Source organism: Equus asinus, chromosome 15, assembly GCF_041296235.1.
Source record: "Equus asinus isolate D_3611 breed Donkey chromosome 15, EquAss-T2T_v2, whole genome shotgun sequence".
NCBI classification, from domain to species: Eukaryota; Metazoa; Chordata; class Mammalia; order Perissodactyla; family Equidae; genus Equus; species Equus asinus.
The window spans coordinates 42,111,614-42,124,297 of NC_091804.1; the positions used below are offsets into that span (position 1 = coordinate 42,111,614).

Consider the following 12,684-nt stretch of genomic DNA (forward strand, 5'->3'; position numbering starts at 1 on the left):
ATAAGAATAATAATAAAGGGTATATTGTCCCAAAGTGGCCCAAGATTCAGGGTCTCCTCTTTACCGTTCTCTTCTAGTATAGGAACACTGACCTTCCAGAAGAATCCACCACTTCCATCACTCATGGTGGGATATGAAGAGATCTCTCAGATGGAAATAGCTGCGCAGCCAGGTTTTCATAGCAGACACTTATATCTGGAATTTAACTGAATAACTGTACAGACACTCTTGAGCAAACGCCTCTAAGTTATCAATAATGATAGTGTTTAACACTTTAAGACATTACCAAACCATCACAGGCAATATAAGAAGCTGTGGTTTAAGAGAACAGAAAAACCTGAATCTGAATACATTTTCTCCCAGATGGCCGCAGGCCAAATGGCTTCACCTCTCTAGATTTCTATTTCCTAGTCTGGAAAGTGTAGACAACATTACCTCCTGCATTGCAGCTTTGTGAAGCTGACATGAGGTGAGGCAGAGACTTAGCATGGAGAGCAGAGAATAAACACTCAGGAAATGTCAAGTTACCTAAAGCACAAGCAACAAAATGAAAATAAACATGTGGGACTCTATCAAACTAAAAAGCTTCTGCACAGCAAAGGAAACCATCAACAAAGTGAAAAGACAACCTACGGAATGGGAAGAAACATTTGCAAACCATATATTTGCTAAGGGTTGGATATCCAAAATGTATAATGAACTTATACAACTCAATAGCAAAAAACAAATAACTCAATTTAGAAATGAGCAAAGGACCTGAATAGACATTTCTTCAGAGAAGATATATGAAAAGCCAAGGTGTTCAGCGTCACTAGTCATTAGGGAAATGCAAATCAAAACCACAATGAGATATTACCTCACGCCCGTTAGAATGGCTATTATCAAAAAGACGAGAAAGAACAAATGCTGGCTTGGATGTGGAGAAAAGGGAACCCTGGTGCACTGTTGGCAGGATTGTCAATTGGTACCACCACTATGGAAAACAGTATGGAGAACCATCTGAAAATTAAAAATAAAACTGCCCTATGATCCAGTAATTCCACTTGTTGGAATGTATTCAAAGGAAACAGAAATACTAACTCAAAAAGACATCTGCACCTCTATGTTCGTAGCATTGTTCACAATAGCCAAGACATGGAAACAACCTAAGCATCCATCGATGGACTGGGTAAAGAAGTTGTGATATATATATATACAACGGAATATTATTCAGCCACAAAAAATGAGGAACTCCTACCATTTGCAACAACATGGATGGCCCTTGAAGGCATTATGCTAAGTGAAATAAGTCAGACAGAGAAAGACAAATACTGTATGACCCCATTTATACATAGAATCTAAAAAGAAACTTCAAACTCATTGAAAATAAGATGAGACTTGCAGTCACCCGAGGCCAGGGGTTGGGGCACGGGGAACTGGAGGAAGATGGTCAAAAGGTAGACACTTCCAATTATAAGGCAAATAACTGCTAGGCATGCAATGTACAACATGATGACTATAGCTAACGCTGCTATATGATATACAGGAGGGCTGTTAACAGAGCTCACCCTCAAAGTCTTCATCACAAGGAGAGAATTTTTTTTCTCTTTTCTGTTTTTTTTTCTTTTTTTTATTGTATCTATATGAGAAAACGATGTTAGCTGAACCTATTGTGGTAATTATTTCACGATATATGTAAATCAAACCATCATGCTGTACACCTTACACCTACACAGTGATGTATGTCAATTATTTCTCAATAAAACTGGGGGAAAAAAGAAAATGTCAAGTTATCACTAAGCAGGATCGTTTCATGCTGAGGCCCAAAAAAGCCAAATAAGCTGAGCAAAGAATCACAGAAAGTCACTAAGGAAGTCAGGCCTGAGATCTTAGGAACTGAACAACTTCCTTTGTTTTTGCACAAGAGTCTGTCATGAAGGAGTTTTCCAGAAAACAACACTCGAATATATTTGTGTGTTTTGTACGAAAGAAAAGAGTCCATGAAAAATCTGGGAAGCACTGGGTTAAAGAAAGATATGTCTCGTTTGGTTGGGTGGGGTTTTAAGTTCAGGACTTCTCACGGTCTTGAGTTTGCTAATGTGAATGGCAAATTTCCAAGAAGGGGACTACAATACAATAAAATTATTATTTTCTTTCTCCTTGCTCCCCTTCCCAGAACAAACTTTGTCCTGAGAGAAACCCAGCCAGAGAAGTCTGGGTGTTGATCAAATCTGGAGCAGGTTCAAGGAGGTGATAAATGAAACGAGGTTCTCTAAATCCGGTATCACTTAATACCACGGGCAGGGAGGAGAAAATGAGGGCCTCAAGGAGACCGGCTGTGCCACGGCACCCTCCCCCAGGACTTCATCCTGTCTCACAATGTTCACTCTTTAGGGAAGAAAGGCTTTGTCATTCTTTTCTCTTCCCGTCTTTCCTTCTCTCCCTCCTCCTCTCCCTTCTCCTTACACCTTGCAATTTCTGACCTCTACTTTCTTTCTCTTTCTTTGACCCATCTCTCTTCTTCCAACCACAAGACTATCATCCTTCGAGTTTCTAGACCTGCCAAGGGCTTCCAACAAAGTCAGAGGAATGGCTACTAAGGACCCTCTGTCTCTGAAATGCAAACCTAATGTCCAAGGGAAATAGCTCCCTCCACTGATGGCACCATCTGTAATCCAGACAGGGTGGTGCCTAAAGTGAGCATGGAAGCTTCTGACAGGAAGGCCTAAATTTAAAGCCCTCCCCTGCTTTTTATTGGGTATGTGACCTTGGACAGGTCACTAACCTCTTTGAGACTTTTCCTCTTATTTTTAAAACGAGATTGTTTCCAGGGTTAGCAGTAACGTGTGTAGAGTCCCTGGCATCTGGTGGGTATATGACAACTGGTTGCCAGGATTGCAATCATACTAATCCTTACCAAGGAATCATTTATGATGTCTGCTATGATTATTTTGCACATAATTTCTGCACACACATAAAATGTCATACAATTTTCAACTTGTTTTCGTTGTTCTACTAGAAACGTGGAAGTTTTCCTTTTCCAAAAGATTAATTATATATAGGTCCAAGGTGTTTTCTCTCACTAAAATGGGCAATACCACTAAATAATAAGATGTAAACAAGGAATGCCACCCAGATTGAGCTCATGGAAATTATATGCATTCCTACAGTAATCCAAATAGCACATATCTGAAAAAAAATTCACCGCAAAGCACACTTTTAAGTAGCACTTCCTCACCACAAAAATGTTCCTATCTTTTGACTCAAGAATTCCACATTTCGGAATTTAAGCCTATGAAAATTTCCAAGCATGCTGAAAGCCTTTACACATAAAGATGTTCATCACAGTGTTATATGTTATCGAATAATATTGGAAGCAAATTAAATGTCCAACATCACCAGAATGGTTTAGTAAACTCTGATAATGTAGGTGATAGAATTCATATAGCTATTTGCAATGATGTTTCCAAGTGAGAAAAAACAGTGAGGAACATTATTTGGTGGGCACTTGTAATTATATAATCCTAACAAAAATGCATAGTAAAAGAAAACACTAGAAGGAAATACAGCAGATTGTGAACAGGACCTCTCTCTGGATGGTGGGCCATAGGTTAATTTTTTTTTGTTTTTCAAAATGCTTTATAGTGGAAAAATCACACATTATATTTTTTATTTTTAATTGTGGTAAAATACAACATAACAGGGGCTGGCCCCGTGGCCGAGTGGTTAAGTTCGCGCGCTCCGCTGCAGGCGGCCCAGTGTTTCTTTGGTTCGAATCCTGGGCGCTGACATGGCACTGCTCATCAAACCACGCTGAGGCAGCGTCCCACATGCCACAACTAGAAGGACCCACAACGAAGAATATACAACTATGTACCGGGGGGCTTTGGGGAGAAAAAGGAAAAAATAAAATCTTTAAAAAAAAAAATACAACATAACATAAAATGTACGATCTTAACCATTTTTTAGTGTACGGTTCAGTGGCATTAAGTACATTCACATTGCTGTGCAATCAGCACCACCATCCATCTCCAGAACTTTTTCACCTTGCAAAACGGAAACGTTATGCTCATTAAACAACAATATCCCACCATCACCACCCCAGCCCGTGGCAGCCACTGTTCTGTTCAATGTTTCTATGGTTTTGACTACGCTAGGTGCCTCATATAAGTGACAGCATACACTATTTGTCATTTTATGACTGGCTTATTTTCACTTAGCGTGATATCCTCAAGGTTCACCCATGTTGTAGAATGTGCCAGAATTTCCTTCCTTTTTAAGGCTTAGTAATATTGCATTTTACGTATAAACCATGGTTTCTTTATCCGTTCATCTGTTGGTGGCCATTTGGGTTGCTTCCACCTTTTGGCTATTGTGAATAATGCTGCTATGAACATGAGCATACAAATATCTCTTATGCACATTATATTTTAAAGTTTTTTTTTCCCAAACTGGCTCTCCCTCTCTATGTCCCATCAACTGGTTATTTCATACTTTAGCCAGACTTAACTATGACTCTACCCAAAACATTAACATCAAATGAAACATCATAGGTGGGCAATTTGACTACGTGGGGGAAATAACCACCTGAGCTATTCCTCAGAAAATAATGGATCTTTTTCTGTTGTTCTGATTCCCATTACAGGACAAATGCCTTAGTTTCAACTTTCCAGCCTGGATCCCCCTCACACTGAGTCCTTCTTCGTGGCACCACCCGCTTCTGACATTGAACTCCTCCTGACACCCTGCTCTGAGAAGACTGCCAAAAAAAAAAAAAAACCACCCCCGCCATTTCTCTTCATCTTCACTAACAATTTGGTAATGAAGTATTGATTTCCACTTCTCTGGTTACGGACGATATTAGATTTTCATTGATAAACTGCAATGGGGCTGTCTTGTCTCCACGGTCCCCTTTTCACTGTCACGAGAAAACAAAGTGCCACTGAAGAAAAATAACGACCGAGAACATTGATGTACTTATTTTGTCAGTTTGTAACACTTGACAGGAAAGGGTGGGGAAAGTGTAAGTCTTCCTAGTTTAATGTCCAAGTGGGCTGCACTATATGTAGAAGCTTGGGAGCATACTTTTCATGGTAATGTCCATTTCCTATTTATAACCCCTCTGGGAACGTTTGTCTAAAGGAAATGTTTCTGTTCAGTGCAACAATTACAGTTGCACCTGGATTGCCCAGTCCTGCCCCTGCACTGGGGAGCCATTAGTCACCACAAAGTGGAAGAATTATTAAGTTAAACCAGAGTTTGAGCCAAGAAAACCTCTGAACAATGTTCATCTTCTGTGAAAGTTGTTCAAATAGTTAGGCTTAACCATGTCGCTGCCAAAGACTTTTTCCCATGCAGTGGTAGGCATCTCTACTATCATCATTATCTTAATTGGTTAAAAATAATAATTTTAAGCATGCATCACTGTCATAGGAGACCCGCATATCGGAAGAATTGGGGAAATTGGTGAATCTGAGAGAAAGCAAGATGAGATCACCTCAGCGTGGAAAGTTCAGCAGCAGCCTTTCCTGGTAATCTCTTTGTGCAGGACCCGCTGTTGACGAGCTCTAACACGCTGCTCAGCTTCCGAAGCAACAGAAAGCATGAAACAGGGTGTCCATTTTAAATGTGTTCCTGCAACTTTTTTCATTAAAACTTTGAGGGCCCAATTTTAATTTGTGGAATATTCCCGTTAATAATGAGATCTAATTAAGACATCCATTAAAAGCCCGTTAAAGTTAATTTAACGTAAAAATTCCAATAGAACTGTATTAGATTTTCTCCATTAAATTAACGTTATGGATTTTTAACGGATGTCTTAATTATACGTTATTATTAACGGGAATACTGTATTACACAGATTAAAATCAGGTCCTAAGTCAACTTGGAAAAGCTCAGAGCATGTTTTAGTATTAAAAGTCTTGCATACCTAGCGCACAGTTTGGAAATTGCAGGGGCAGATCTGTTTACTCTAGATGAGCATTTTCTATACAACCGAAAGCAACCTATAATAGATAAATCCATCATTGCATTTAAACAATGAATTTCTTTATTCTCAAAGGACAAATAAGTCTGGATTGTGTCGTAAACTGCTACTCAGCTATCGGTGAAAAATTTAAACTATTCTAGGCACAACACTAGGAACTAGATGATTCTGAAACAAACCAACTATTTTCTGTTGTTGCTTTAATTACCAAGGTTATCACAAAAAAAAATCTCAACACTAACAAAATGAAACCAGATATATCCAAATATATCCTTTTTACCATTTCTCGTGGAGGCTGCCTGTTGGAATTGTTTTGGAAATTTTGACATGATCCCTAAATTCAACATCGGGATTTAAAAAAAAAAAAAAAAAAACTTCTTATTTACCTCCTAGGGAAAGTGTTGCCCTTATGCCACATATAATAGCAAATTGCTTTTTTTATGGCTTGCATAACCTAGATGGGAAAAAATATGGCGCTTCGGGGAAGGAGGGAAAAAGTAAATGAAGTTCCAGGAATGTCATTCTGAAGTAATGAGGCATGGACAGAAAATATACCCCTCACATCATCGGATTGAGATGGCAGTCGAAATAGCTTCATTGAAGTGTCAGCACTCATCCATCAATCAATCAGCCACAAGGAAAAATAGCAACCGTACAACGGGGTGGCTTTTATGGGATTTACTCATGGGCATAGGGAATAGCGGCTCAAATGTAGTTCTGACATGAAAAGCAAGGTGCTGATATTATTTTTTATGATGGGAGGATCATAAAGTGAATTGAGAACAGCGAGGTCTGTCTTTGCTTAACCTATTCAACCAGAAATGAATGGAGCTCGACTGGAAAGGGACCATCTTCCGATGGGTTAAGATTGAAGAGTGGACTCTACTGAGCACTGTCCTTCGACATTGCAGTTCTATTAAAAGAAAATCAATGCATTAGCGTTGGGGTTCTTGAAGCTGTTAAAAATTGCCTGCTCCAACCCAGGGTTATTAGATAAAGTTACATAATTCAGATTCTGCCACAACCGTCCAAAAGCAGATTCTTGAGCTCTTCCTTCAACTGGGGGGAGACGACACAATTCTCAACTCCGTGGAAATTGTTTCCCTTCTAAGAAAGAAAAAATAAATCCTCTGCTTCAATATATAATCTATATGGTTTTGTTAGCGCAATTTCTTTGCGGGGTGGAGTGGGAGACAAGAGACAAAAATATTGATAAATTTGGTAAGACTCATGAATTGTCGCTTGGTAACCGTAAATGTCACTGCTGAGGGACAGCTGCCAATGTTCTCCTTAGGAAACAAGATCTGGGCTCGCAATGTGAGATACACACAGCTCTCAGTGTATTCCTAGAGAACAGGCCTGTCTTCATTTGGTAAGCCCTGTGAGGCTTCTAGAAACTTCTTTCTGGATGGAAAAACTAACATGAACTCAAGAAAATGTTTTTACCTGCTTTCATACCATTCTTTTCCTCTCTCTGAATAAACGTAGTTCTGATAAACTGGAACTTTAGATGTGGAAAGGAAGATGACATGCAAATAGCATGCAAATTACACTCAAGTATCTCCATTCCGCCACCAACTCTTAGTATCAGTGAAGATGAGAGATCACCTTTCCCTCTCTATCCCTCCTTCTAGCTAAGGCCACCAACCAGCTGCAAATTGAAATGTCCATTGAAAAGACTGTATATAAATATTTAAGTGCTATGTTTTTGGCCCCATTTTGTAGTTCAGCAAATTTACCAAATATACAGCATGTTACAAAGCACAGGGGACACAAGGCAGAACAGGAAACACAATTTATTCAACAAATTTATTCCACCAATATTAGTGGGCACCTACTCTGTGCACAACACAGTTCTAGGTGCTGTGGGACACAACAGTGAACAATTCAACAACATCGTGGTCCTCCTGTGGTTTACAGCAGCACCTCAAGGTAGCTGAGACCAGACACCCGGAGAGGCGCTCACGCGGGGTCTAACTCCCCTGGTGTTTTATTCTTGTTTTTCAAAATAATGATATTTCAGAATAGGGAATTCTCCTTCTGGAAAGCATACAGGGAGGAAATAGCTTAAAAATATGTCAAGGCCTAAAAGCAGAATATAATCATAGAATAAATTGCATAGCCTAGACGGTCCCCACAGAATTTTTTTAAGGTCACAAATAGATTTCTTAAACTCACCCCCAAAATGTGCCTGCTCCATTGTTGGAGTCTTGCATAATTAATGTCACAGGCACAAGCTGCTGAACTGAGTTGAAATGCAGAAAACAAACAAATGAAACGACATATTTGGGAAGCATTTATGTAACTCTGGTTAAGGAGTGAGGAGGTGTGTGTGAAAGTGTGCGTCCGTATTCATATATATATATATGAATCTCACTGTTGTTTTCCAGGGTCTATGCAAAGTCCACAAGTAAGAGTCTATGATTTTCTGAAACTTTTCACAGTAAATCCAAAGATTGCAAGGCCTGACGAGGTGCTTGCATTCCGTGGCTTTTCCATCTGTCACTTCCCAGGTTATTTGACTGTTATTTGGTATTCAAAGCTTTTTCATCAGGTTTCATTTTTCTAAGCTTGTTAAATGTTTTTGTTAAAAAAAACATTAAAAATGTCATTTTCACTTTATCTTCTATTCTCTGCAACAAGAATAGAAGTGTGTTGATGAATGCTAAAATAATAATAAGGAAATCTATCGCAGGCTTTAAACACACACACACATATATGTAATTCTAAAGAGCAATAAAAGCAGTATCTTTTTTGAACATGCATTAGGCAAAAAAAAAAAAAATCACAGCTAAACTTTCGGTTTATTATTTTTCCCCTGTGAGATGTTAAAATGCTAATTTCATTTTCTCCCTTCCTATATGTGGCACTTTCTCAAAATATCCATGAAATACTTTTAGAGAAAGATTGAGCAGGAGAAAGAGATACAAATTTCCATCCCCCCAGACAGAGAGACATGTTTCCATTGTAAGGAAGCACTGAACATTTTGAAACTTGTGAATCATCTTTAGAAATTTCTACAGGGGAATTTTACCTCTTCATCCAAAGTAAAAGCCACTTATCTCCTTTGGTTTCCTGTGACAGATCCAGAGGCATACGCAGATAGACAATTTCCAGGCTCTGGTTCATCTTCCAATAGTTACGAACAATGGGCTAACGGGCGTGGATGTTTCTCCAAAAATTATTCATGCACAAGGCAGCCCAAAGCTTCAGGGAAAACTAGAAATGTTTTATGGATTAGAAAAGGACTGTTTTAAAATGCTAGTACCAGGTGGAACGCTATTTCTGCGACAGAACTCTGTCCATTTCCTTTGGAAAAATATATTCCAAGTAAAATGGCTCTTCCAAGTAATGGCGCCCTGATCTGACAACTTTCAGCACATCAATGATTTTACCAATAGCCATATGATTGTCATTAAGGCCTTTTAAAAAACGATCTGTTTGAAAAAGACAGATTAAATACAGCCCTTTGTATGATGTTTATTTGCTTAAAACCTCTTTTGGAAGTACAAAGAATAACTCTTTTGTGAGAACCCCCAAGAGAAATTGAAAAATTTGAACAAACGCATTACTTAAAAAAAAAAATCTACCACTCCCTTCAACCCCTCCAGAAAATGAATTTCAATGTGTTCACTGAATTATCTTGAACCTGGAAACCACATTTGGCTATCAGTCCCCAAGCAAAGGCTTATATTTACAGAACTTGAACAATCCTACAATTATATCTCAAATGTGAAGGCTTCGTACAGTAATATTTTCACTTTCTAAACAACACACACAACATTCAGGAATTATTAACGTGTATGTATATTTTTTAAATACACAAGGTTCACCGGGTCTGCAGAAAAGACATAAAAACTTTTCCCACTCTACATTGAGATAAATACTACAGAAACATTCCAGTGTTTTGCGATACAATATTTTGGCTTATCACACATCAGATGCTAGAATGTGCAATGCAAGTCAAAAAAAGCTGACATACGAAACAATTCTCATTTGGCTCAGGGTTCTTAAATGTCATACTATCTCGGGATACAATATACTTTTTGGTCTCTGATGTACTGGTATCCTTATAATCCTTTCTGGCTTTGGTTCCTAACAGCCAGGCACTGTCAGCGTGAATTATAAACTTCCAACCCCCTTTAAAATCAAGACGGTAGTTGATCATACTCAGTCTTTCTACTGGTCAACCAGCTCTTACTCTGCGGAGTGCTCATAGCTTTTTAGGAAATTTGGCGTCAACCATGTTTACATTACATATTTGCCACCTTGCGTTAATTCTAGATTTTTTTGTCCTTTCAGAAAAGGCAGTGAGGGAGGAAGGGCAGAGTGAGTCAGGAGAATTACATTCATCCTTGCTCTGCAGGAAAGTGTTTATTTGCCAGCGAAGAAAGGCGAACACATTTTTATATTAGGAGAGCAGACTGGTCATTTTCGAAGAAAAATGACTGTAACCATACCTGTAGAATGTTTCTGTGCAAGCGCACTAATTTTCTATCGCCTGCATGCTGTATATAATACATTTGCCTGTATACTAGGAGAAAAAGCCAGGCCGTTTTCCTTGTGTACAATGCAGCTTGGGTGGCTGGGAACCTAAGCCTTCCATACATTTTTATACTGTACATATTTGTATATACTAACTATATCGCCATGTATGAACACAGATTTTGTTATATTTGCTCGTTTCTGTTTCCTACCAAACTGGCCCACAATGGGGATTCTTTTGTACAGAAAAAAAATATGCTTGTAATTTTTTTCCTGATCATTCTCTTTCAATAGCTTATGAAAGAATTAGATCTGAGTTTACAAAGAAATTATAAGAACCAAGTTTGTCTGTCTGCATGAGTCCCATCCAATTGTTGGATCTACAGAGGAACCAAGTCGTAATTCAGAGTTTTCCTTGAAAGGCATGCTTTACCCCTCGGGAAAACTGCAAACTCATCCATGTAGAATTATGCTCTTTGTATTTTATCTAATAGTGCCTGAAAATTTTTTTTAAATGTCTTCTTAGAGGAAGAATTCATAATTGTCAAAATTTGAAACATTAGCTTAATTTTGTTTTTACGACCTCGCAATCCTTCTCCTTATTTATTCGGTTGCTGTTGTAGTGGGGCCCCAGGCCATTCCTGACATCGGCGTGTTCTTCTTCTGCATTAAGGACGTTTTTAAAATTACAGAGATTACTGAGCCAACAGGCTGTTTTAATCAAAATCATGTTTCACTTGTTTTTGATGATTATAAATTGTCCTTGCAATGAAAAATAATAAGTTTTCTGCTAGGAAAATTATACCACCCTGTGGCCAAACAGATTCATCACAGATTGGCATCTGTGCCCACTTCTCTGGGATCTGGAACATTCTTCCCTGGACTGGCCACGCTTTCTTTTACTCCCCATCGTCCCGAATGCTACTGCTCAATGCAGTCACTATTTGCAAACGTCCAAAGGCTTGGCCGCGTCGTCGTCGCTGCCCAAAGACGAACCACCCAGCTGGAAGTGACGGCTTTCCAGCTTGGAAAAAATGCAGGGATTTTCAGAAAAGGTGCTCCTGCTTTTGGCCCTTGATGCCACCATCCTGTCATCCCTCCAAAATTCCCAACAATCTGGTCTTGATATCTCATATAACTTAAATCAGGTCAAAAGAAACATTCGGATCAGCCCCTTGTTGAATAAAAATCACTTTGTTTGGGTGCATTTCAGATGTATGCCTGTGTAGGATGCTGCCGCATTGAAATTATCTCTAGAAGGAGAGGGTTTTTTTAATATAATTTTACCACTAGAAATAAATTCTGATGGTGGAGATGAAGAAAATCCTTAGATTATATCACAGAAGCCATTATTTTTTACATCTAAAGAGTTTTCTTTTTTTAAGGAAAAATCATTCTACTTTGAGAACTGTAATTAAAGCCCTAAATAATAGATGCTACTTCTTTTAGCTATTGTGAAAAAATGACAATACACTCGCCAAGGATATATGGAGCCCCTCATTTCCATCAAAAAGGTTTCTATAAGTGTATTATTTACATTTTTTAACATGATAACTCTTCTTTGTGACGAAAAAAGGTCTTTTTTCTCCCACTCAGCAGTTATTGGAAACAGACTGTTCCCATCTGAAACCTTATCATAATTTGCATCAGGAAACCCAGCTGCCGACATTAAGGACCTGGGTGTGTTCAATTATGATTTTGCTGGAGGCTGTCCCTCATTTAATGCTGCAGACGTTGAACCACCTTTCTGAAACCTGGCTGATACAGTGGAACAGAGACAGGCCTCCCAACACCATTAGCTTTGCAAATGGCTTCATTTTAGTCAACATTGACTTCCACTTTGGCCGACTGAAAAATGAAAATTAAAGAAGAGAAGAAGAAAGAAAAAAAACACACACAGATGCACTTAAAACATGAAAAGAATTATTTATATGATAAAAATATATTTAGATTTTCAAAGCACAAGACTGAATGGAAGTGCTCTTTTTATGCTTTCTGAAGATGTTACTGTTAAATGTCTTTCTACATCAGGCTTAATAAATCTGTAATGACATTTGATGGATTGATTTCTGCCTATGTGTGTTTTTGAGAGATGGCAATAGAGGAGAGAGGCAAGGGAGGGGGGGCGGAGGGAGTGGAGGAACAGCGCTGACCCCCAGGGAGGCCAAGTGAGGAAATTATTGGTGGGCCTCTCTGTTGCTTCGACCTAGTGACCCACTTCCAGCATCCACCCT

General features: G+C 38.8%; 1 protein-coding gene across 2 annotated transcripts in view; it reads left to right on the forward strand.

Annotated features, from left to right (window-relative positions):
* Window positions 1-12,373, forward strand: part of TSHZ2 (teashirt zinc finger homeobox 2) — a 444,024-nt gene extending 431,651 nt beyond the window's left edge. For both annotated transcript variants that reach the window (XM_014832290.3, XM_070486147.1), the window contains exon 3: window positions 4,625-12,373. Coding sequence is in view for 1 of the 2 variants with exons in the window: in XM_070486147.1 (XP_070342248.1) it covers window positions 4,625-4,626 (2 nt within the window). In the remaining variant the exon portion in view is untranslated. The remainder of the gene's footprint in view (window positions 1-4,624) is intronic.
* Window positions 12,374-12,684: the final 311 nt, after the last annotated feature.